The sequence below is a fragment of the Pleurodeles waltl genome, chromosome 3_1 (genome assembly GCF_031143425.1).
Source record: "Pleurodeles waltl isolate 20211129_DDA chromosome 3_1, aPleWal1.hap1.20221129, whole genome shotgun sequence".
Classification (NCBI taxonomy): Eukaryota; Metazoa; Chordata; class Amphibia; order Caudata; family Salamandridae; genus Pleurodeles; species Pleurodeles waltl.
Window position 1 is genome coordinate 1985111206 of NC_090440.1, and position 26823 is coordinate 1985138028.

The window sequence follows — 26823 nt, forward strand, 5'->3', positions numbered from 1 at the left end:
TGAATTTAGGGGTGTGTTTAGGTCTGGGAGGGCAGTAGCCAATGGCTACTGTCCTTGAGGGTGGCTACACCCTCTTTGTGCCTCCTCCCTGTGGTGAGGGGGGCACATCTCTAATCCTATTGGGGGAATCCTCCAAAACCAAGATGGGGGATTTCTAAAGGCAGGGGTCACCTCAGCTCAGGACACCTTAGGGTCTGTCCTGACTGGTGGGTGACTCCTCCTTGTTTTTCTCATTATCTCCCCTAGACTTCCCGCCAAAAGTGGGGCTGTGTCCAGGGGGTGGGCATCTCCACTAGCTGGAGTGCCCTGGGGCATTGTAACACGAAGTTTGAGCCTTTGAGGCTCACTGCTAGGTGTTACATTTCCTGCAGGGGGGAGGTGTTAAGCACCTCCACCCAGAGCAGGCTTTGTTTCTGGCCTCAGAGGGCACAAAGGCCCTCACCGCAGGAGGTCAGAAACTCATCTCTCAGCAGCAGGCTGGCGCAGACCAGTCAGTCCTGCACTGAGGGATTGGGTAAAATACAGGAGGCATCCCTAAGATGCCCTCTGTGTGCATTTTTTAATAAATCCAACACTGGCATCAGTGTGGGTTTATTATTCTGAGAAGTTTGATACCAAACTTCCCAGTATTCAGTGTAGCCATTATGGAGGTGTGGAGTTCGTCTTTGACAAACTCCCAGACCATACACTTAATATGGCCACACTGTACTTACAATGTCTAAGAATAGACTTAGACACTGTAGGGGCATATTGCTCATGCAGCTATGCCCTCACCTGTGGCATAGTGCACCCTGCCTTAGGGCTGTAAGGCCTGCTAGAGGGGTGACTTACCTATGCCACAGGCAGTATTTTGTTTGCATGGCACCCTGAGGGGGATGCCATGTCAACTTTGCCTTTTTCTCCCCACCAACACACACAATCTGCAATGGCAGTGTGCATGTGTTAGGTGAGGGGTCCCTAAGGGTGGCACAACACATACTGCAGCCCTTGGAGACCTTCCCTGGTCACAGGGCCACCTGGTACCACTGGTACCTTTTAGTAGGGACTTATCTGTGTGCCAGGGGTGTGCCAATTGTGGAAACAATGGTACATTTTTAGTGAGATAACACTGGTGCTGGGGCCTGGTTAACAGGGTCCCAGCACACTTCTCAGTCAAGACAGCATCAGTATCAGGCAAAAGGTGGGGTGTAACTGCAACAGAGAGCCATTTTCCTACATGTGTCTAAGTGCAAAGGTAAAATCTTGATAAGGACCAACCCAGTTATTGCATCCCACCCGGGCTTCTATCATATTCAGCCTGAAAACTTTGACTTTGCCCCAGACCTTCATATTCAAGGCTGACAAACTACTGCTAAGAGTAAAAAGCAGTGATTTACTAAATATTTTGGAATTGTTCAAACTTTTAAGATTGTAAAACAGTGATTTATGAAAATCTTGCAAAAATCATGTCTTTTTGTTTTGTTGTCTATTTGAAGACAAAAATACACTCTATCTTTATAAATTGGAGTGGGTCTTTTTATTTGTTGTGTTTCTTACGCATTGACTGTTTTGGTACTAATAAATGATTTGCATTTGTCTCCTTTGAGTTAAGCCTGTGATAAATGATTTACACTTATTTGTTTTGAGTTAAGCCTGACAGTTACCCAGCACTGACCCAAGGCTTGATTGAAAGAAACCTAACAGGACCAGACACAGATTATTGACCTTATTACTTTGTGAGTTCTCACAACTACCCAAACGAAGAATCCGCATTTCTCACAGCCAGCAGTCTGAGGAGAAAAGAAAACAAGGAATGCATTGAGAGTAGTGCATGATCTCTTTTTGTTTACCACAACACATTTCTTAACTGTAGACGCTCTCTGTGCCTACCGCTAGCCACAATTCGATGAAGCATCATTGGCATTCGTCAGCTTTCCTAGGGAGAAGGCCTTACTTCCTGGATTTCTGGTAGAAATTGGCAGTCATTCTGGGTCTACCTGATTGCACAGTCTGTTACTATGCACAGTTCAGAAGGCTGGCATCCATACTATTGAGCACCTTTTGGATTTGCAACATTTAATAACCCAGAGAGTGGCTCTTTAAATGACTTTGGGCCTGATTTAGATATTGGCGGATGGGTTACTCCATCACAACAGTGACGGATATCCTGTCCGCTGAAATCTAAATCCCATAGAATATAAAGGGATTTAGATTTCGGCTGATGGGATATCAGTCACCGTTGTGACGGAGTAACCTGTCCGCCAATATCTAAATTGGGCCCTTACTGAAGTAATTTATTGTTGTTTGTAGAGTTCTATGGAATATGTGAGTGCTGCCACTATGCTTTTCAGTAGTACTCCTTAGCAGTCAGGTTTGGTGATACTAGAAGGGGCTACAGTTTCAGTTAATAGTCATGGTGGGTACAAAAGATATCATTTTGGATGGCACGCACAGGACGTAAATATAGTACTTTCAAGTTCAACAGCTACTGTTCTTCATCCTCACTGGCATCATGGGTACCAGTTGGTATTTCTCACATACTATCAGTGCAGCTGAGGGAGAAACTGACTCAACTTGTCCTATTATTTTAGGTGGTAAACCAATGTGAACTGGTTTGAATTGGCTCCAAATTACCTGAAATGTTAAAGTACTCTTAGTTTGACATTCCCAACTTTTATTTATGGTTTGGAGCTGTAGTTCTTGAGGTTGGCCATACAACATTTACTTAAACGTGCAAGCCCAGTAGGACAGACACAACACTCCTGAGGTTTTATTAAAACTCTGATAGGGAGGCAGGCCACCCCAGGTTAGTAAATTAATGATATAAAGAGAACTAGATACAGGCACAGCAGACTATTTGCTGATGTAGTAGGTTGTCATTTTGTTATGCCCATAGCACCATAAGAGGACTTTAGAATGTCAACACTGCCTTGCATGAGTCTCCTGTTCTACTCATGGTTTTATGAAAAAGAGAACACTGCCTAAATGAGTGTTTACAAATGTACCACAGCCATGTGCACAATTACCTTTCAAAAGTGTTTAAAAATGTACCACAGCCATGTGCACAATTACCTTTTAAAATTCCACAGATAACTATCTTGTCTTCAGAAGGCTACTCAAGAGTTGCCTCTTTCCTTCATAACCAACATATCCAAACAGCAATGGACTGCTTACGCCTGTGTTGATAAATATTTATAATCTGATTATGTGTATATTCAAGAAAAGTATAGTTCTTTAAGAAATATGTATAGTTACTATTTCATAATAATAAATTATACACATACTTTTGAGCCTGTTTAACAAATGTATATTTACTCAGGTTAAATAGATATATGGGTGTATGTGTGCGTGTACATGTGTGTATATGTATATGTGGGTGTATATACATATTTGTGTGTATATTATTCTATGCTTAACATGTTCATAGGTCATTGCATAGCTCCTAGATAAGTTGTTTTATTAGATACTTATGAATCAGTGCTTTCTTTTTTATATTAAAATGAGAAAATGTTATCTTAACTATTTAACAGCAAGCCTTTTGCTTTTGAAAAATTGAGGAAATATGAATGAATGTTAGAAAAGTACACTTATTAATTAACATCAAATATTACAAATCTTGAAACTCTGTGTTTATACAATACAACTTTACTTCTCATATTATTATATCCATTATTATATTCCTTGCACGTATATTCCCTCACTACGTATTTACATATCTATTTATTTATTACTCTAGTCTTACTGTACTAGACAAAAAAGAAATACAAATAAAATGAAGTAAATACATTAAAAAAATGAATAATTAAATAAAAAATTAATTAATTAATTAATAAATAAAATAAAAATTACTCTCTCGTAAGCTGTACTCTGTCTCCCCATCACCCTATGTCTCTATCAAGCTATCCTCCATCCCCACTCTGACTCATCCCAAACTCATTCTACTAGTTTGATGTTCAAAATAACCATGCCTAAGCTCTTCCCTCCTCTACTGCTCCTGGTTCACCCCACACCTCAGTTTACTACTATGATCTCACAAACAACCGTACTAAATTCTCCTCATTTATCTCACCTTTGACTCATCCGAAACCCCTTCTGCTTCTATGATCTCCCTCACTCCTTTCTACAGACTCCTCCGTCCTCCATCTCTTCTTTACTCATCCCAAGCCTCATCCTATTACTAAAAACTCCCAATTAACACTTTGAGATTCTTCCCTCCTCTATTGCTCTTAGTCAATCCAACTAACAAACTCACATATCCTCCACTCAAATTAACTCACACTAATTCCTCTTGGGTTCCAGAGTAGCGTGCTACTCGCTGAAAAGCGCTTTGACGCCTTGTCAGGGGTAGTTAGCGCTATACAATACAATTGTATGTGGTGTCGCTAAATATTTCCATTGGCGTTGGAGCATTAGAGTAAAAGCGATGGAGTTGCCTCAAGTTTGATGGGGTGGCTCTCTTTTTTCCTTCCCCGACTCATGGTAATTTCCCAGTAGATTGTGCACAATTACACTTTAAATTGGTATTATTTGCCAACGTGTCCCATCAAGATTAATTGCCACTCATGCTATTTTGTAAGAGAACATTAGGTTTAATTCATTTTGTTTTTTTCTTGAAGTAATTTATTTTGCTTCATTTAGCTTTTAATGTACGCAATTGTTCTGTATGTTCATGGACTGAACTCCTTTGTTATGATTTTGTATGCTAAACAAAACAAACTTTCACAGGCCTGTGGGTATACTGATTTCACAAGTGTCGCGATTGTTGCCAAGGTCTTAACCGTTCTCTCAAGGCCTCAGTGTTTTTTTTCACTTGGTATCTTATTAGTTGTTTAATTTTTTAGGACTTTTTTTAACATTTAACATTGTACTGTGCCTAATTTGTGATGTGAAAGAGTATGACATTTTGAATATTGTATTTATAGGCCGATGGCTTATTCTATTGCATTTCATTACATTCTGTATCGATTTGTATGTTCTTCTGTGCACTTTATGGTTATTGTAACCGAATTAAGTATTTGAATGAATATCAGCAATTTGAATTCTGAGCCAATGAACAGGACTTGGTCTTGTTGTTCAGACAGAGCCAGTTGGTGAACATCAGTTTCTGAAAAGTATTCTGGTGGTTGACCAGAAAATTTACATCTTCAGACCCTATATTAATTTTGTAAGTAATTTTACAGACCCCGGGCCTCATTAACCAGGCCGGTGGAGCAGAGCTGCACCACCCTGCGCCACTGTTAAAAGTCAGAAATGCACTATATCTACAAGATATGGCACATTTCTGTCCTCTCTCCCCGTGCTGGTGCACAAATTGCTGCCATGTGCCAATACAGGCACCCTTGCACTGTGGCGCAAGGGTGCCTGAGCTGTGTGGATGATTGTTTATGTTCAGGAAGGCACACCTTCCTGCACAAAAACAATCACAAGAAGTGTTTGCATCTTTCATCTCCAGAATGCAGCACACATAGAAAGAGTTAAAAATGGGGAGAAATAAAAATATTTCTCTCCCGTTGCGTCATTCTTACACGCCACCCCTGAGGTGACGCAGGAATATGACGCATTCCCAGACGTGTAAATCTGGGAATGCATCAGATTCCTTTGGGGTCCATGGGAGTTGTGCAGAAACACCCACAGCAACAATCAAGGAACGCACCTTATGCTTGCTTGAAAGGGCTCCATATTTACAAGGCAATGAAAACCCATGCAAGGTGGCTTTGCGTGGCCTTGTAAATATGGGCTGGCACACTGGGCCACTGGAGAATCAGAAAAATGATGCTCTGATGGCACAGTGTGCTGCTAGAACCTCGTAATTGAGGCTCTCAGAGAGTAGAGCCTCAACATAATTTGCTAAACCTGCAGGGTTGAGAGTGAGTTGGTGTCATCAGAATGCTGCACTGATGCTGGAGAGGATAAGCTGGGTAGGTATTGGAGCTTCCAATTAATCACTTCTATGCAATACCCTATAATGAAATTGGAGGAAGTCAAACACTGTTGAAAATGAGTTACTAAGAGAAAAAATGTGTCACACCAGTAAAATGTTTGAAAAAAACACAGGTAACAGCCAATATGATGCAGAAGTGGAAACTAATATAATGGTCAGCTCCAGAGTTGAAAAGCTCAAAACTGAATTGTAACAGCATACTATATTGTCTTTTCTGCTCAACCACTCGCAATACATGTTATAAATATGATGATTCTGATTCACACAGGTAAGCTTACACTTTTGTATCTGTTTTTCTATGCTTGTTGGTATTTACAAACTAGGGGGCTTATTTACAAGCCCCAGTGCGCCACCGGAGCATCACTTTTTGACGCTCCTGTGGTACACACTGCGGAGCCATATCTGCAAGGCCATGTAAAGCCACCCTGTGTGGCTTTTCATGGCCTTATAGATATGGAGTGAGGCAACACAGCGCAAGTCGCTGTGTTGCCTCACACTGTGACAGGGAGGACTGTGTGTTACAGTGGGTGTTACCACATAACACCCATGGCATTTGACCTATTTCCAGATTTACAACGTGCTGTAAACCTGGTAATGCATCAAAAGCCTACGCCTCCCAGGGGAAGCGTAAGAAGGCGCAGTGAGGAGAAATAACTTTTTTACTCTTTCTATGTGTGCTGCATTCCACAGCACACGTATAAAGAGGAAAACACCTCTATTGATAGTTTTTGTGCAGGAAGATGTCCCTCCCTACACACAAACAAGGCATGGTGCTAGGGTGCCGGCGCAGGCAGAAAGGACAGGAATGCGCTGTATGTCATTAATAGGGCACATTCCTGCCCTTTCTTTTTGACTCAGGGCTACCCTGCACCAAAAAGTTGTAAATGAGGACCTAGGAGTTTAATTTTACTAGTAGCAATTTAATGACTGTGAAGACTCTGCAGTCCGGGCATAGAACTCCGCACATAACAAAATAGGACAGGCATATCTTTTTATTTATGCAATCTTCGCCATGATTGAGGAGTCTCTGCAGTCGTAAAATTACTATTAGTAAAATTTTACTTGTAGTTTGTGATTACCAAAAGAAAAGTAGACTTACACAAACCTCTAAGTTTACCTTTGTGGATCAGGCACTTACAGGTTTACTGTCTGGTATACATCAACTCTCTTACTTGGCACGCATGGCGACTTTGAGAGGGGTCTCATTGCACCGGTCCTTAACGTCAAAGTCCGCTCCTTTCCGTAGCAGGTACTGAACTGTCTCTAGGTCTGCTTCTGATGCAGCAATGTGGAGTGGTGTGCGGCCATCATAATCAACAACAGTAGCATCTGCTCCCTACAAAGTATAAAAGGGACCATTGCATATATACAACAATACCTGCATTTAAGAGAAAGTATAAGCAATGATACAAAAGAAAGTACACTGTTGTGCCAACAATTTAAGCATGGTATATTAATTAAACAGGGAGAGATAAAATAAAGAGGTCAGCTTATTTTCCTCATACTGATGTATACTGTTATTGTAGGAAAGTCACTCTTTTTGGCATTGTTACCCCCACTTTTTGCCTGTTTATCAATGTGTTTAGACTGTTTCACTGGGATCCTGCTAACCAGGACCTCAGTAATTGAGCTCCCTCCTCTAAATTTGTAAGTCGCTAGTATATGGTACTTAGGTACCCAGGGCATTGGTACACCAGGGGTCCCCCTTGGGCTGCAGGATATATTGTGCTAACCTTGGGAGCCCATGCAAACTGTGTCTGTAGCCCTGCCATTGCAGCTTGCGTGAAAAGGTGCATGCACCCTTTCACTGCTGGTCACTGCCCCAGGTCACTGTAAGTCATGCCTAATTTAGTCCCTCCTAGCCCAGAGTGCAAGGTGCAAGTTCCTGAGTGTGAGGGCACCCCTGCACGAGCAGAGGTGCCCCTAGGAATTCCATTTCTAATGCACTGGACTTCGTAAGTGCGGAGAAGCCATTTTATCTAGGTACTGGACACAGGTCACTACCGATGCTCCAGCTACATAATGGTAACTGTGAAACTAGGCATGTTTGGTGTAAACATGGCAGAATCATACCCTAATACAAATGCCAGTACTGGTGGCATGATTCCATGTACCCTGGGGGCTCCTTAGAGGACCCCCCCAGTATTGCTCCTACCAGTCTTTCGGGGTTTGCAGGCAGCCCGTGCTGCTGTAGCGCTTCAGACAGGTTTCTGCCCTCCTGCTGCTTGACCAAGTCAACCAAGGGAAGGTAGAACAAAGGATTTCCTGTGGGATAGGGAGGCAACACCCTTTACGTGGGAAACAGGTGTTTCACAACTGGGTAGAGGTGTCCTCCCTACATAATCCAGTTTACTAAAGTCCAGAGACCCCCGGTTCTTGTTCTGGTGCGAAAGCACACAAAGGAAAGGGGAGTGACCACTCCTCTATCCATCACTACTGCAGGGTTCTGCCCAGAGCTCCTCCAGGTGGCCACTTGATTCTGCCTTCTTTGAAACAAGAGGTGCAGAGGCCCCTGGGAGCATCTGGTTGGTCAGGACAGGTGACTGATGTCAGTGACACCTTTGATAGGTGGTCACTGTGCAGAGTGACCAAGCCCTCTGTTTGGGCTATTTAGGGATTCCCTTATGGGCAGGGCTCCTGATTCGGCATGCAAGAGTCCACCAGGACTCCTCTGCAACAACCTCTTCTGCTCCTGGTCACCGGAACCGCTGCTGGACTCTTCAGGAACCAAACAAGCCAGCAACTCCCAAGACAACCTCGCCTTGCAACATTGTTTCTCCGGCTCCTTCCAGCAATAGTAACATTTCCATGACTGTGCATCCTCTGGGGTCAGCAAGACTTCAACTGCACCAAAGAAGCAAGAATGAATCTCCGTTGCAGTGAAGGAGTCACTCCCCTGCATCCGCAGGCATCTAAGGCAACGATGAAGGGCTGCTGGGATCTTCTGCCAACCGGCTCCAGGAAGAATCTCCAACACAGGTGGTGGGTCTGAGTGGTCCCCTTGGTCCTCTCTACCTGCTGTCCAATGTGGAAGACAGTGAGTCCTTGCCTCTCCTTCCAGGGCAGTACCCCTGTGCACCACGACTCTTGCAGCAACCAAGGCTTGTTGACTTCTGCTCTGGGGCTCTTCAGGTTCCAAGTAGCACCGGCCTCCATCATTTAGTCCTTGCAAGGACAGTGTCTCCTCTGCTGCTCCTCTCTGAGTGTGCTGATTGGACTTCATTGCAACCTCCTGTGCCTGCTGCCAGTGGGTTGCCTGTGGGAACTGTAACTGCTTCTGCTGACCCTCCAGACTGCTGAGGGGCAGCCCGGACTCCCCTCCAAGGGTCGAGTCCCCTGGATCTTGCTGGTCCTCTTCTTTCCTGCAAATCTTCATTTGCTCCAACTTGCATTTGCCAAGGTTTGCTGGTGGGCCTCCTGACCTCTGACCATCTGCGATCTGGCGACCGGCATGGGACATCATTGGCACAACTTCTAGGACCTTTCTGCAGCTCCTGGGCTCCACAGCTGATCTTCATCCACAGAAGGGTGGGTAGTTGCTCCTGCCCCGCCTGGACACTCCTGTGTGGACTGGACTCTGTCCCCTTCTATTTCAGGTTCTCTTCTTCCGGAATCTACTGTTAGGTTCCACCAAACTGATCCTGGTCTTGCAATCCTCCTCTTTCCAAGACCCCTTGTTACTATTTGGGAAGACCAAGGGCCATATTTATACTTTTTGACGCAAAACTGCGCTAACGCAGTTTTGCGTCAAAAAAATTAGTTCCGGCTAACGCCATTCTGAAGCGCCATGCGGGCGCCGTATTTAATCAAGGACGTTAGCCGGCGTTAGCCGCCGGCGCAGCCTGGTGTGCGTGGAAAAAAACGACGTACACCAGGCAGCGCCGGCGTAGGGGGATATGGGGTTTGGGCGTCAAAAAATGGGGCAAGTCAGGTTGAGGCAAATTTTTCGCCTCAACCCGATTTGGGCCATTTTTTCTGACTCCCAACCCCCATAGAAATGACTCCTGTCTTAGCAAAGACAGGAGTCATGCCCCCTTGCCCAATGGCCATGCCCAGGGGACTTCTGTCATTGGGCATAGTGGCATGTAGGGGGGCACAAATCAGGCCCCCCATGCCACAAAAAAAAAAAAATGACTTACCTGAACTTACCTTAATGTCCCTGGGATGGGTCCCTCCAGCCTTGGGTGTCCTCCTGGGGTGGGCAAGGGTGACAGGGGGTGTCCCTGGGGGCATGGGAGGGCACCTCTGGGCTCCTTCAGAGCCCACAGGTCCCTTAACGCCTGCCTTTTCCAGGCGCTAATAAACGGCGCAAAAGCGGCCGTACGTCATTTTTTTTGACCCGCCCACTCCCGGGCGTGAATTTTGCCCGGGAGTGTAAATACGGCGCACATGCCTCAGAGTCAATTTTTTAGACGTGAACGCCTACCTTGCATATCATTAACGCAAAGTAGGTGTCCACGCTAAAAAATTACGCAAACTCCATGGACTTTGGCGCTAGACGCGTCTAACGCCAAAGTATAAATATGGAGTTAGTTTTGCGTTGGAATTGCGTTAAAAAAAACGACGCAATTCCGGCGCAAACGGAGTATAAATATGCCCCCAAGTACTTACCTCTGCTCTCCTGATCACTGGAGGTCACTTAGGTACTCACCTCTTGGGGTCGTGAGTTCTCCCAGCTCCCCTCTAACAACTCCATATCCTTGGGTGGGGGACTTCGCTCGCATTCCACTATTGTAGTATATGGTTTGGCCCCCCTATAGGGCCCTAACTATTTTTCATTACTTTTTGTTTTTCCTATAAGCTAATTCTTTATAATTACTGTGTATGTATAGTGTGTCAAAAACCAACAAAGGAGGGGCAAAAGAAAGGGATATTCGGAGAAAAGACTCCTGGTCCCGTGTGTGAGGTTCCCAATATAATGCACATCAAGCCCTGCAGTCCTTATCACATAACCAAGACATCACCCTCAAACCCGCAGATAAAGGGGGCGCCATAGTGGTAATGGACACCGTTGAATACAGACAGGAATGCCTTAGGTTGCTTAGTGACGAATCTTACTATCAGAAGATTACGACTGATCCTACTCCACGCCTACAACGTGAGATACGAGGAATGATTTTGGAAGCAGAGTCTGCTGGATGGATTACTCACCAAGAAGCAGATTTCCTGGATGCAAAGAACCCCAGGACTCCGTACTTTTATTGCCTTCCAAAAATCCACAAGGGCATTCCCCCTCCGGGTCGACCGATAGTCTCTGGCATCGGTTCACTGTTAGAACCTCTCTCTAAGTTTTGTGATTTCTTTTTACAACCCATCGTACAAGCAACTTCTACCTTTTTAAAGGACACAAAAGATACTTTAATTTTACTAGACAATATTAACAGCTCAGGGACAACTGACATATTGATTAGTCTGGACGTAGAGTCCCTTTATACCAATATCCCCCAAGAAGCTACTCTGATTGCGGTGGAAAACATACTCCTGACTGACACCTGGCCTCACAACACTCCTGTGAGTTTTATCATGCAATGTGCCAGCATAGCATTAAAAGAAAACTTTTTTCAATTTGAGAAATGTCTCTATCACCAAATACAGGGTACTTCCATGGGGAGTACCTTTGCTCCGAGTCTGGCATGTCTATATATGTTTTCTTTTGAGCGACATCACATCCTTACCCCTGACCAACCATTTTTTTCCAACATTAGACTATGGCGTCGCTATATAGACGACATCTTAGTGATTTGGAAGGGCAATATCGACCAAGCAAAGGCCTTTACACAATGGGTTAATACGTTGGACACGCATTTACGCTTTACTTCTACCATCTCTAAGAGTGATATATCCTTCCTTGATTTACAAATTACACTTAAGGACGGGCAGCTTCACTCTTCTGTGTTTCACAAAACCACAGACAGAAATAGTCTATTGCTCTATAACAGCCATCACCCAAAGGCTTTACGAGATAATTTACCTGTTGGCCAGTTCCTTAGGATACGACGAAATTGCTCTGACACCAGTGATTTCCATACCCAAGCAAATGTGCTATGTCAGAAACTTTCAGAACGCAACTATCCACTAAGGAACATCAAGCTAGCCAAGAAAAGAGCTAGTAACATTCCCAGAGAATCACTATTGACCAATTACGTCCGTCCTCAACAATCTAGGCTTACATGGGTGACCACATTCACTCCTTTGAGTACTCGGATTAAGAATGTTATCTGTAAGTCTTGGCCGATTCTCACAAGTGCTGGCGAATCTTTGGAACGTCCCTTATTTTCATTTAAAAGAACCCAGAATATCAGAGACTTGTTAGTTCACACCAGACCTGTGATGCACCACAATGTGGACCATACGAATCCTAACCAATGGCTGAGAGTCAAAGGACATTACCCTTGCGGCAGTTGCAATGTCTGCCCACTATCCAACAATATACAAGAAGTGGATTTAGGTGAACAAAAGATTTGGCAACTGAGAGCACACACCAATTGCCGCACCAAAGACTGTATCTACATGATCACATGCCCTTGCAAACTTAGATATGTAGGTATGACAACCAGAATGGTGAAAATCCGTATTAATGAGCATCGTAGCACTATTAGATGTAAGAGGTCTTCCACGAAACTGACCAACCACTACATCGATAAAAAACATACTGCAGATGACATGAAATGGTTTGTTTTAGAGACTGTCAAACATAACAGTCACTGTACGGCCAGACTTTTTGAAAAAGAACAGCGGTGGGTGTTTAGACTCCAGACCCACATTAATGGACTGAACGATGACATTCAGTGGACTAGTTTTATCCATTAACTACTGTGATTTATATGGACTGGTTTATATCTTGACATACCCTAAACATCCTTGGGTGCCTTATTACACTATTAGCCGAATCAAGTTAGTCCTTTGCTTTAGCGAAGTATTTGGATTACGTTTGCTGGATTTAAATCTTTACATCTACCCCCTCTTTCAATAATTTCTCTAGAATTTTTTTAGGCCACATTGAGTTATTCGGTGACTTGATTCACCACTTAAATATGGCCGACACATATCTGGCCTCTTTTTTATTTTTACCTTTGTAGTCCTTCTTTTGTGTTAGTTTCTCTCCCTACTTATGGGCAACTACTGGCGTCCCTCCTGGAGTTCCAGGGAGTGTTGATACCATTAGGTCTTCCGACACGATTCTATCCATATCCAAGTAAGTGCCTTTGTTGTCTGTAGTTTATGCAGCTATAGTTATGTTGCTTCCAGTCATGACCGACGTGACTATACTATGGGCTCTTTCTAACTCCGTGTAAACTTTATTGTTCACGAGATGTGCGATCGCTCTGATCGCGACCGCGCTTCCAGCGCGGCTCTCCTCCAGCTCGGGTCGCCCTTTACAGGGCGGTACGATGCTTGTATCTACCCCGACACAGGAACCTTCCCTATCCCACACCCCGGTTGCGAGATTAGCGATCGCACTGATCGCGTCCGCGCTTACCCGCGCGGCTATCCTCCTGCTCGTGTCGCGCTTTATAGGGCGGCACAGTGCTTGTGCTCACCTCCATACAGGCACTCTCCTTATCCCCTCCCCGTTAGCTATTTAGCTACCCGGAGCAGGGTTTAGAGGCGCTGACTAGCGCGTCTCTCTTCCAGCTCCGGCCGCCGTAACAGTGCGGTCCGGGGCGGCATTCGACCCTTATTCAGGTTCGCTCTCAGCCCCGGTTGCTTTTCGAAGCCACCTGGAGCCGGGTTTAGACACGTCGCGCTCAGATATTCTTTACTGGGTGTTTACACACGCGCTGCTATGCACCACCCAGTGTTGACTTGTACCTAGCTGTTCTTTTGGATTTACGAGCACTTTTTTGGCTCGATTAATGTGGGGTTGTGACGGTGGTCACATCCATATACTTTGTTGTTATAAATCACTTTTATAGGCCCACGTGGCTATATTTTGTGAACCTTCATGTTTTGCAGTTTAAGATTAATTGTTCTGACTCAACCTTCTGGTCATAATCTCTGAATTTGTGTCTGATAAATGTCTTGATTACTAGATTATGATGTCCTCTTTATAATTTGTCTGTCTTCTCACTATGTGTCCATTTTCGATGTATATCTAGGGATAGCTTCAAGTTATTACTTTCCCTGATGAGGCCCTACATATAAATTATGAGGGTAAGCAGTGTGATATACGTTCTTGATTTATCCGTACTATTACACATCTGTTTGTTAAGCACATGGCACTTCTGGTATTTTTCACGAGTGGTTGTGGTGTTCCAACAAACAATGAGCACGAGTTATGTTTAATATTAATGTTGTGCTTCGATCTCTTTTTTTCTTCTATTTCCTATAGGCTCTGTTCTCCCTAAATAAGGGTTTTCCAAATATCTAAAGGATTAGGTACGTTTATTAAGGTCCTGACGAATCGCACTAAGATCATTTTTGACTACCATTTAGCGAGAAACATGTTGACCTGTGATGTAGAGTAGCACAGGGGACCCTGTGTCTACTTGCTTCATTTATACTACTCCCCAATGTGAGAGTCAGTAATTGCTATTAATAATAATTTCTCTTTTTATGGGGAGCGTAGACATTATTTTACCATTTCCCTATTTATTGTTTTTAACCTTGTCAGAGGTATCTACACCAAATTAAAGACGTATTTATTTTCTACCTCTAGACAATTTTAACCACTACTATACCAATCCTTCACACTTCTTTTTGACCGGTTGTGCATTTCTCCTTAAACAAGATCTCCGGCAAAGAGCCCCCTCGTGGGGCCCGTCAGGCATTGCAGCGCCAGCCTGACGAGGAGCACAGCCCTATGATGAAGCATGTCACCGTAAGGTGAGTGAGGGCTTGTGCTTTAAAAGAAATAACTTTTTCTTTTCTGTGGTATGTAGAACCTATTGGTCTATGAAGAACCTTTCTTTTTGGAATCGTATGTATAGTGTGTACCTACCTCAAGTTGGGGGACTGCCTACAAGTAATCTAGTTCAGTGTTATTATAATAAATACCTTTATTTTTGCAACATTGTGTGGTTCCTTTCGGGGGGTTAGGAGTTATTGTGTGATGGCTGTGGTATTGCAAGTGCTTTACAGTCCTTCTAGATAATTCTTGGCTGCTCACCACAGCTACCACTAGAGAGCCCTGGCTTCCTAGGCACTGTCTTCATTCACTAATAGGGATTGCCTGGACCTGGTATAAGGTGCGAACACCGTAGGTGTCCACCACACACCAGGCCAGCTTCCTACAATTATGACTACATCTGCCGTGGTAGTGCATGCAACTAGTTTATGGGAGTTGTTTCCTTTTGCTGACTAAGGGCCAGATGTACTAACAAATGGGGCACTGCAGCGCATCAAGCAAAGTTGCTGCACTGCTTCAACTTGAGAGAGCAGAACTGTTTCATATCTTCAAATAAAAGGCACAGTTATGCTCTCCCCATGTGCTAGCGCACTTTGTGCTGCCTAGCACCAAAGAGGGTACCTTTGCGCCATAGTGCAAGGGTGTCTTTGTTGTGGTCAGAATAGTTTCTGTGTAGGAAGGTGTGTCTTCCTATTTTTTAGGCTATTTCCTCTTTGCATCTGTGCTGCAGAACACAACACACATGCAAATAGGAAATAACGAGAAGAAATAAACATATTTCTTCTCATTAAGCCAGCCTCAGTGAGGCACAGAATTTTGGAGCAAATCCATATCTGCAAGTCTTTCTTGTTAAGGGTTTGCAACAAAATCCATGAGTGAATGCACAGGATCGTCCATGAATCACCCATGGAACACCTCCTTGACACAAAGGAACACAAGGACACACAATGCACTATGCCACGTTACTTTTTTTCTAAAAAGGGTTGTTTTGTAGATTCCAAAAAGGATTTTGTGTCGGGTATGCTCTAGAAAAGTAACACAAAACCAATGCAAAACCTTTGAAAATCTGGACCTTAATGTCTTTGAACTTTGTCCAGATTTAGGGCCCCTAAATATGGCATTAAGGCAATAGAGTAATTTTTTGCATGGGAACGCCTACCTTGCATCTCATTAAGGCAAGGTAGGTCTCCACTTCCAAAAAATGACACTAGACGGGTCTAGCACCACAGTATAAATATGAAGTTCGTTTTGTGCTGAATTAGAGTAAAATAAATTATGCTAATTCGGTGCAAACAGAGTATAAATATGCCCCTTAACTGCTTTCACCAAACAGCATTTAACCAATTCCATAGGTGAGCTTAGACTAAAATATGTTATGTTAGGCAGATTTGTAGATGCACGATCACTGGGGAGGGTATCATGGTGCTGAGAAGGTGTGAAAGTAGGCACATATAGGGGCATATTTATACTCTGTTTGCGCCAAATGTGCGTCAAAAATTTTGACACACATTCAGCGCAAACTGTGCACCATATTTAAACTTTGACGCCCGAGGACATCAAAATTCCTCCGTGTGCGTCATTTTTGGGATGCGGGAAACTGCCTTGCGTTAATGACATGCAAGGTAGGCGTTCCCGCCCAAAACATGACTTTAAGGCCTGTGCGCCTTATTTATACTCCTGCGTTATTTTGACGCACAGGAGGGGGCGGGCCTGATGTGCGCCGCTTTTTAACACCTGGGTGAGGGCAGGCGTTAAGGGACCTGTGGGCTCACTTCCATGGTCTCTGACCATGGAAGGAGTCCAGAGGTGTCCTTCCCTGCCCCCAGGGACACCCCCTGCCCCCAGGGACACCCCCTGCCACTCTCGCCCACCCCTGGAGGACACCCATGGATGGGGGAACCCATCTCAGGTAAGTACAGGTAAGTTGAGGTAAGTATTTTTTTGAGTTTTTTTAAAGTGGCATAGGGGGGCCTAATTTGGGCCTCCCTACATGCCACTGTGCCCAATGACCATGCCCAGGGGACAGAAGTCATTTCAATGGGGGTTGTGAGTCAAAAAATGGCGCAAGTCCGGTTTGAGGCATGATTTTTGCCTCAAACCGGACTTGCACCATTTTGTGACGCACACCTCCCGTTTTCCCCTATGCCGGAGCTGCCTGGTTTGAGTCATTTCTTTTTACTCTGACCAGTCCACAGCGCCGGCTAACGTAATTTCTTAAATAAGGCGCCCGCATGGGGCGTAGGAATGGCGTTAGCCGGCGGTAAATTTTTTGATGCAAACCAGCGCCGGCGCTGGTTTGTGTCAAAAAGTATAAATATGGGCCATAGGGCCTTACTGGGCACCATATTTATGGAATGGTGCAAGCCGGTGCAATGGGTAGGCTAGCGTAAAAAAAAATGACGTTAGGCAGGTTAGAGTCAAAATAAATGACTCTAACCAGCTTAGCGTCATTTTTTAAAACTCTAATTTAGTGCAAAACTAACTCCATATTTATACTTTGGTGCTAGACCCGTCTAGCGCCAAATTTATGGAGTTAAAGTCATTTTTGGGAAGTGGAAACCTACCTTGCCTTAATGAGATACAAGGTAGGTTTTCCCGTGCAAAAAGTACTCTATGGCCTTAACGCCATATTTATACTCCCATGCAAAAATGGTGCGAGGGAGGGAGGAGGAGTCAAAAAATGGTGCAAAGCTTGCTTTGCCCCATTTTTTAAAGCCTGGGTCAGGGCAGACAGTAGAGGAACTGTGGTCCTATTTCCATGATGGAACACCAAGGAATAAGCCCACAGGTGCCCTCCCCAGGCCCCAGGGGCACCCACACCATAGGGACTGCAGAGGATGTGGGACCCCATCCCAGGTAAGTACAGGTAAGATTGCATTTTATTTTTGAAAGTGCCATAGGGGGCCCTAAAATGAGCCCCCATACATGGCACAGGGTGCAATGGCCCTTGTCCTCTGTGCTGGCCATTGGAGTGGTGGGCATGACTCCTGCCTTTTCTAAGGCAGGAGTCATGTGGCATGGTACGTTTAGCACCATAAAATGACGCTAATCTGGTTATAGTCATTTTTTTTACTCTAACCTGCCTAAAGTCATTTTTTGGTGCTAAACCCTCTTCTTCTATATCGCCAGCCCCACTCGACTAAAGTAATTTTATTTTACTGTAGCCTACCCTTTGCACTGGCTTGCACCATTCCATAAATATGGTGCCCGGCTGGTGCACAGAAATGGTGCAAGCCGGTGCTAAACTTTTTGGTGCAAAACTGAGTTAGTGTAGTTTTGCAGCAAAAAGTATAAATAAGGGCCAATATTTTGTAAGTTTGTGCCACTTTTGTGTCAAAAAATGACATTAGTGCGGCACGAAAAAAAGTATAAATCAGGGCCTTGGTGCTAGACGGGTCTAGCACCAAAGTATAAATATGGAGTTAGTTTTGCACCGAATTAGAGTAAAAAAAAATGACGCTAATTCGGTGCAAACAGAATATAAATATGCCCCATAGTTCCTAGTGGTACTACTCGAAAAGCCAGATCTTCAGCTTTTTGCGGAAATGAGGAGGAGGTTCTTATGTGTGGAGGCACGTCATTCTATGCTTTAGCAGCAATGTAGGAGAAGGCTTGACCGCCAGATCTGGTTTCCCATATGCATGGGATTTGTGCAAGAAGGAATACAGAACAAGCGGAACTGTCTGGAAGGTTTTTGAAAGCAGATGCAATTGTTGAGGTATGCTGTGCTAGTACTATGTAGTGCCATGAATGTTTGGGTGATAAGTTTGAAATGTGCCAGTCTGTGAATAGGGAGTCAGGTGTTGTGTGATGTGAGTGAGGCGTAAGAGGTTGAGAGTGATTCTGGCCACTGAGTTCTGAATGGTCTGCAGTATTTTGGTGAGTATTTTGTTGATCCCAGCATACAGGGTGTTTCTATAGTCTAGCTTGCTTGTGGCCAGGGCATGCATGAAGGTTTTGTGGGTGCTGATTGGAAGCCATTTGAAAATCTTATTCAGCATCTTCATGATATGGAAGCATGAGGCGGTGACAGCATTGACTTTGGCTGTCATGTCGGGTTTGCTGTTGATGATGATCCCGAGGTACTTGGCATGGGTAATGGGGGTGGTGGTGGCCTTGGCGGTTGTCTGTCTTAGGTCTGTTGGGCACCAGGTGGAGTCTCATTGTGATGTGCTGTTCCTGAAGATCATGATTTCAGCTTTATTGGTGGTCAGCTTTAAACAGCTTGGGCAATATTTATGAACCTGTTTGTGTCACTCTTGCACCACGCAACATGATGCAAAAGCAACACAAACTTTAAGTGAGATTTATGAAGCCATGCAAGGCCACCTTGTGTGGCTTCATAAATCTTGAGTAATGTAACGCAGCGCAAATCACTGTGTTACATTAGTCCTCGCCAGGGAGGAGTTTCCAAGAGTGTTGCATGGGTGTTTCCATGCAACATCCATGAATTTTGATGCATTCCCAGATTTATAAGAACTTGTAAGCCTGGTAATGCGGCAAAAAGATACACCTTCCCAGGAGAGATTTAACAAGGAGAAATATCTCTATTTCTCCTTATTCTTTTCCTTCCTATGTGTTCTGAGAAAATACTCTCAGGATTGTTTTTGTGCAGGTTTTCCTGCACAAATACAAGCCTGCAAGCAAAGTAGGCACCCTAGCACCATGGTGCAAGGGTGCCTGCTTTCCGTGATAGACCTCATAAAGGGCAGCAGCGCAGGGAAAAGGATAGAAATGTGTGGTATTCTTCTAAATACTGCACATTCTTGCCGTTTCCTGGTGACGCAGTGCAACGCAGCAAGGTGACTTACTAGCTGCACTGTGCCACTATTCCCATAATTATGCCCCCTTGTCTTCACCAGTGGGCGATTTCAGGCATGCAGGCATTGAACTTGATCCGGGTACTGAGAGCCTTATTTACAAGCAGCCTGCTCCACCTGTGCATCACTTTTAGAGCTGCATCACTGGCGCAGGCTGCTGACCCATATCTACAAGGCCACGCAAAGCCACTCTGCATACCTGTTCATGGCCCTGTAGATATGTAGCAAGGCAACGCAGCACAAGTCGCTGCGTTGCCTTACTTTGCATCATGGAGGCGTTTCCATGGGTGTTGCGTGCGTGTCCCCACGCAACATCTATGGATTTTGACCCATTCCAGGATTTACAAGGTTTTGTAAACCTGGGAATGCATTGAGGAATGCCTCAAGAGCCTATGCCACCCCAGGGGTGGCGCAAGAGTGACGTAACAGGGAGAAATACCTTTATCTCTCTCCGTTTTTCCTCTTTCTATGTGTGCTGCATTCTGAAGGAAGAACACACCTCCATTGATTGTTTTTGTGCAGGAAGTTGTTCCTTCTTGCACAAAAACAGTCATCCCCACAACGTAGGCACCCTTGCACCATGTGCATTTCTGCCCTTTCCAGGTGGCTCATGGTGGCGCAGCATGGCACTTGCGCCGCCCTGCACCACTGGGCCTTGTAAATATGGCCCTAGGTGTTTTGTCAGTGAGGGAGAAAATCAATTGCATGTCATCTGCACAGGAAAGAATTGACATTTTGAGAACAGATGATGCTGGCTAGAGGGATTATACATGCATAAAAGAGGGCCAGGCTCAGGGAGGATCCTTGCTGAACTCTGCAGATGAAATCGCAGGCTTCTGAGGTGTACGGTGCTAGGCTGACTGACTAGATAGTCCTTGGATTCTGATGTGTAGGTGTTGGGTGCGGATGGGGTGGGGTGGGAGACTGTATCAAATGCTGCAGTGAGGTCCAAGGTAATAAGTGACACCTAAGGGTTCATTCAGAGTTTGGCGGGCGGCCTCAACCCGGCACTTGACCACTGGTGCCGTCAGGACACCGACGGCGTATTCCGACTTCACCGTAGGCCCCTGTGATAAAGAGGGCCTTAACATTGATGCCGGCTCGGAATCGAGCCAGCGCCAATGTGGCAGTGCAGCGGGTGCAGCAGCACCCGTCACACATTTCACTGCCCGTAATTCAGGCAGTGAAATGCGTGACAGGGCTGTGCCTGGGGGCCCCTGCACTGCCCATGCCAAGTGCATGGGCAGTGTAGGGGCCCCAAAGGGGCCCCCGGCACCCCCATTCTGCCAGCTTTTCCATGGCAGTGTGAACCGCCATGGAAAGGCTGGTGGAATGGAACTCATATTCCGGTGGGCAGCGCTGCTTGCAGCGCTGTCCTGGCAGATTACAACTGTTGGGACCGCCAGGCTGGAGGGCGTCTCTAGCGTGGCAAATGCAGCGGTATTACCGCAGCGTTTCAGCTGCGGTCAGAATGTGGCGGATCGGACCGCCACTACCGCGGCGGTCCGATGGCCACCCCGAGTCAAACTCGGAATGAGCACCCTAGTCTCCTCTGTCCAAGACTGATTTGTATATGGCTGGGTGCAAACTGGGGTGGCACGGTGAGCAAAAGAATCGATGGATTAAACCCTGATCTTTGACTGGGGATGAATGTTTTATTTGTTCTGCATTCCGTCATTCATTTGTGTTTGTTTGCTTTTGTCGACCTAAGTTTGCCGAATATATGCCCAGACGTGAGTATGCCTCTGGATTCAATCTAGCCTGGTTGATGAAGGATGATACACTGAAACCGGTCCCAAGATGCTTGTTTCCCATCCAGGGAAGACCTGGCCTGTCAGTTTCGGCTGGATTGTTCCCATGGGGAATAGGGTCAAGACTGATTTGCATATGGTTGGATCCAAATGGTGGTGGCCTGGTGAGCAATAGAAATGATGGATTAAACCCAGATCTGTGGCTTGGGATGAATGTTTGATTTGTTCCACATTCCGTCCATCATTTGTGTTTGTTTGCTTTTGCTGCCCTAAGTGTGCCTGGTATGCTCAAATGTGGGTCCCAGGCTCACTATGCCACTGGATTCAAGCTAGCCTGGCAGATGAGTGGTGTTACCCTGAAACCTGTACCAGGATACTTGTTTCTGGTCCTAGGAGGACCTGACCTGGCAGTTCAGTCTGGACTGTTCCCATGGGGAAAAGGGTCAAGACTGATTTGTATATACCTGGGTCCAAACTGGGGTGGCATGGTGAGCAAAAGAATTGATGGATTGAACCCAGATCTGTGACTGGGGATGAATGTTTGATTTGTTCAGCATTCTGTCCATCATTTGTATTTGCTTTCTTTTGTCACTCTAAGTGCGCTGGGAATGCTCAGATGTGGGTCTCGGGCTCACTATGCCATTGGATTCACAATAGTCTCGTTGATAAAGGGTGAAACCCTGAAACGGATCCCAAGATGCTTGTTTCTGGTTCAGGGAGGAGCTGGCCTGGCAGTTCAGGCTGGACTGTTCCCCTGGGGAACAGGGTCAAGGCTGATTTGCATATAGCTGGGTCCAGACTGGGGTGGCATGATGAGCAAAATAATTGATGGATTAAACCCAGAACTGTGACTGGGGGTGAATGTTTGATTTGATCCACATTCCGTCCATCATTTTTGTTTACTTGCCCATAGTCCATTCGGCTGGTGATCAGGGCCTGCGTCACTGCCTTCCTCGTGCTGATGGGAGCCACTTAAAGATAAGCGTGAGGAAGCAGGCTAAGGAAACCGCATTGGCCCGACGTTTCATAGAGAATTTGCTATTGAGAATGATGCTGAGGTTGCTGGTATGATCTTTTGGTGAGGGGGTGGGTTCGAACTCTGATGGCTACCAGGAGTCATTCCAGAGGGCTGAGTGTCTGCCAAAGATCAGAACCTCTGTTTTGTCCGTGTTGAGCTTCAGGCAGTTGTCCTTCATCCAGGTGGATACGTTCTTAACACAGTAGTGGAAGTTGGTCTTCGTCTAGGTGGGGTCTGTTGAGAGAGAGAGGACGAGCTGTGTGTCATCAGAGTAGGAGATGGTGATGATGTTGTGCCATCTCACAATGTCTGCGAGTGGTGTCATGTAGACGTTGAAGTGTGTTGGGCTTAGGGAGGAGCCTTGGGGGATGCCGCAGATGGTGTGCCTGATCTGGGATGTGAAGGGGGGTAGTCGGACTCTATGGGTGCATCCTATGAGGAAGGATGCCATCCATCTGAGCACGTCATCTGTGACCCCAATCTGGTGTAGTCGGTTGATCGAGGTTTGGTGGGAGACGGTGTTGAAGGCAGCAGAGGGGTCAAGTAGGACCAGGATGGCTGCTTCTCTTCTGTTGAGCATGGCAGGGATGTCGTCTGTTGCAGCGATCTGAGCTGTCTCGGTGTTGTGATCGGCTCTGAAGCCTGATTGGGAGGGGTCTAGCAGGTTGTTTCTCTCCAAGTGTTCGGTGAGTTGGAGGTTGATGGCCTTCTCCAGGACTTTGGCGGGGAACGGGAGCAGAGAGATTGGGCAGTAATTCTGGAGCTCGCTGGGGTCTGGAAAGGGCTTCCAGCGCACATAGAAAGCAGAACAACTCCACATCTTAGTACACATGGCACTGTTCTGCTAAATCCTGTTTAGACAACACAGTTACTTTGTTTGCTGTGCTGTGCTATATTTTGCTGGATGAATTGTATGTAAATCTGGGCCGTGGTGTGAATTTACACCTGTAGTTTGAATCAAGTACATAATTTAAAAAGTTTGGGTATAACGGTCTAATATTTGCCTACACATGGCAACACAATGGGAATGTAATAGTGTTTGTAAAGCTTTAAGTGGTTCATTTGTTACTAATGATTGCTTATATCATCATGATTTCACTGGATGTTATTAAACAGGACCACAGGTGTTTATTTTGACATTTTAAAAAATGTTAATGAAAAAATGAGAGATGGTTGGGTGATAAAAGGAAATAAATCAAGACCAGGAAAGAGGCTAGTCACAGTGTGACTACTTTGGGATTATTAAATGATAACATTGCCCCCTGAATATATAATGAGTTCTGTCACAAAACCATATATGTGTTCTTTGAAATCACACATGTTGGTTTTGAGATCACAAAACAACATATTGTCAATTTCTGTGTCAATATAAGTCACAGATGCTTGGAAAGGGGTCATCATTTTGTAATACCATTGCTAGACTTGGCATCATTGGCATGGTCTTCCCTAACTTTTTGCCTCTACTTCCCAGGTTGTTTCTGTGTGCTGGACTCTGTTTTTGCTGTTTTGTTTGCTCTAGACACTTTACCACTGCTTACCAGTGCTAAAGTATTAAGGCCCTGATTTATACTTTTTGAGGCAAAATTGCACTAACGCAGTTTTGCACCTAAAAATTTATCACCGGCTTGCACCATTTCTGTGCACCAGCCAGGCACCATATTTATGGAATGGTGGAAGCCGGTGCAAAGGGTAGGCTAGTGTCAAAAAATGACGTTACTTGGGTGGGGCTGGCGGTATGGAAGAAAGGGGTTTTGCACCAAAAAATGAAGTTAGGCAGGTTAGAGTTAACAAAATGACTCTAATCTGTCTAGGGTCATTTTCTGATGCAAAACCATCCATACAACATGACTCCTGTCTTAGAAAATACAGGAGTCATGCCCACCACCCAATGGCCAGCACAGGGGACCACGTTCCCCAGGGCATGGCCATTGCATCCTGTGCCATGTATGGGGGCCCATTTCAGGGCCGCCATGGCACTTTAATAAATAAATTAAAATACTTACCTGTACTTACCTTACTTACCTGGGATGGGGTCCCCCATCCTCCGCTGTCCCTTTGGTATGGGGGGGTGTCCCTGGGGCCTGAGGAGGGCATTTGTGGGCTTATTCCATGGTGTTCCACCATGGAAATAGGCCCACACGTCCCCTAACACCTGTCCTTACCCAGGCGTTAAAAAATGGGGCAAAGCAAGCTTTGCACCATTTTTTGACCCCTCCTCCCTCCTGTGCACCATTTTTGCACATGAGTATAAATATGGCGCTAAGGCCATAGAGTCATTATTTGCACAGGAACGTCTACCTTGCATCTCATTAAGGCAAGGTAGGTTTCCACGTCTCAAAAATGACTTTAACTCCATAAATGTGGCGCTAGACGGGTCTAGGTCCAAAGTATAATATGGAGTTTGTTTTCCACTGAATTAGAGTTAAAAAAATGACTCTAATTTGGTGCAAACAGAGTATAAATGCCCCTAAGTGTTCCCTGTATGAATATATGTGTACATTGGCTTATTCATGATTGGCCTACTTGATTTACTGGAAAGTCCCTAGCAAGGTGCACTAGAGGTGCCAAGGGCCTGTAAATCAAATGCTACTAGTGGGCCTGCAGCACTGGTTGTGCCACCCGCATTAGTAGCCCTGTAAACATGACTCAGACCTGCTACTGCAGAGTCTGTGAATGCAGTTTTAAACTGCCAATTCGACTTGGCAAGTGTACCCACTTGCCAGGCCTAAACCTTCCCTTTTTATACAGGTAAGGTACCCCTAAGGTAGGCCCTAGGTAGCCCATGGGCAAGGTGCAGTGTATGTTAAAGGTGGGACATGTACTTATGTGTTTTACGTGTCCTGACAGTGAAATACTGCCAAATTTGGTCTTCAGTGTTGCAAGGCCTACCTCTCTCATAGGTTAACATGGGGGCTGTATTTAAATAATATTAAAATGCAGATTCCCTTTGGGAGCAGATAGACATATGGAGTTTGGGGTCTCTGAACTCCCAATTTAAAAATACATCTTTTAATGAAGTTGTTTTTTAGATTGTGTGTTTGAAAATGCCACTTTTAGAAAGTAGGCATTTTCTTGCTTAAACCATTCTGTGACTCTACTTGTTTGTGGATTCCCTGTCTGAGTCAGTTTGACGGTTGGGCTGTTTGCACCTCTCCTCTAGACAGTGACACAAAGGGAGCTGGGGTGTAGCCTGCATATCCTGATGGGCCATCTGGGCTGAAGGGAGGGCAGGAGTGGTCACTTACACCTGAAAGGGCTGTGCCTGCCCTCCCACAATGCAGTCTCCAACCCCCCTGGTGTGTGTCTGGTGGCTGGCCTGGGCAAGGCAGGATCTTGAAAACAACAGAGACTTTCCTTTGAAGTAGGCCTACTTCAAAGGCAGAAACTGGTATAAGAAGAGCACCCAAAACCCCTGAAAATAAGATTACTTCTGAAACCATAAGGAAACTCTGCCAAGGAGAAGAGTTGGAGAAGCTGGAGGAGGAGTACTGCCTCTTTGCCTGTGACTGTGCTTTGCTGGGTTGGCCTGCAGTAGCTGCTCCTATCTGAGAGAGGACAAAGACTGACTTTTGTGTGACTTCCCACTGGTGAAGAATCTCCAAGGGCTTAAAACCTGAGCTTGCCTTCTGTTGTTGAAGTCTCAGGGACAGCAAAGACTTCTCTTTGTCAGCACTTGGGCTTTCTGCTGAGAGTCATGCCTGCCAAGTGGTGCCCTAACCTGTCTCTGGGCCATTGAAAGGTGCAACTGGTGGAAAAGGACAGAAATTGACGCAAAGACTGCCATGCGGGGAAACTTTCGATGCACCATCTGTTTCGCAGCTGAAAAACGACGCACCACCGGCCTCGCAACTAAAATCTATGCTCCACCTGCCTTGCAGCTGTGAAATCGATGCAACGTGATAGGAGAAATGACGTGCAACATCCGCAACGGCTGCTGTTAACGACGCAAGCCCCCACGCAGCGCGGTTTCTTGACACTGTGTGACTGGATTTCGAGGCAACATCGTTGGGCGCGGAAAATCAATGCAAAGCCTGCTCGGACCCAGAAGAAACAACACACGCCGACCTGACCGGAGAACGAACGACGCACACTCTTGCTTGCGAGTGAGAAATCGATGGATCGCTGGCCTTTTTCGATGCACACTCGCCCGTGCGGCTTTATATTGACGCTCCCCAGGTACTTTTGTATGCTAACAAAGTTATCACAGTTTTCTAAAGGATTCAAGACTCTTTTGCTTTCTAAATTCATAACTTGACTTGTGTATGTTGGGTTTTTGTTGTTTTGGTCTTGTTTTGTTTAGATATATGTTATCTATTTTTCTAAACCTGTGTTGTGTCCTTTTGTAGTGTTTATACTGAGTTACTGTGTGTGTTGGTACAACTACTTTACAGCTTGCTTCTGAAGTTAAGCATGTCTGCTCGTGCCAAGCTACCAAGGGGGTGAGCAGGGGTTAACTGAGGGTGATT

The 26823-nt window shown here is 45.3% G+C and overlaps 1 protein-coding gene across 1 annotated transcript in view; it reads right to left on the reverse strand.

Annotated features, from left to right (window-relative positions):
• Nucleotides 1-26823, reverse strand: part of LOC138283497 (L-asparaginase-like) — a 209979-nt gene that overhangs the window by 92366 nt on the left and 90790 nt on the right. The window contains exon 3 of the mRNA XM_069221439.1: nt 7093-7256. Coding sequence (XP_069077540.1) covers nt 7093-7256 — 164 coding nt within the window. The remainder of the gene's footprint in view (nt 1-7092; nt 7257-26823) is intronic.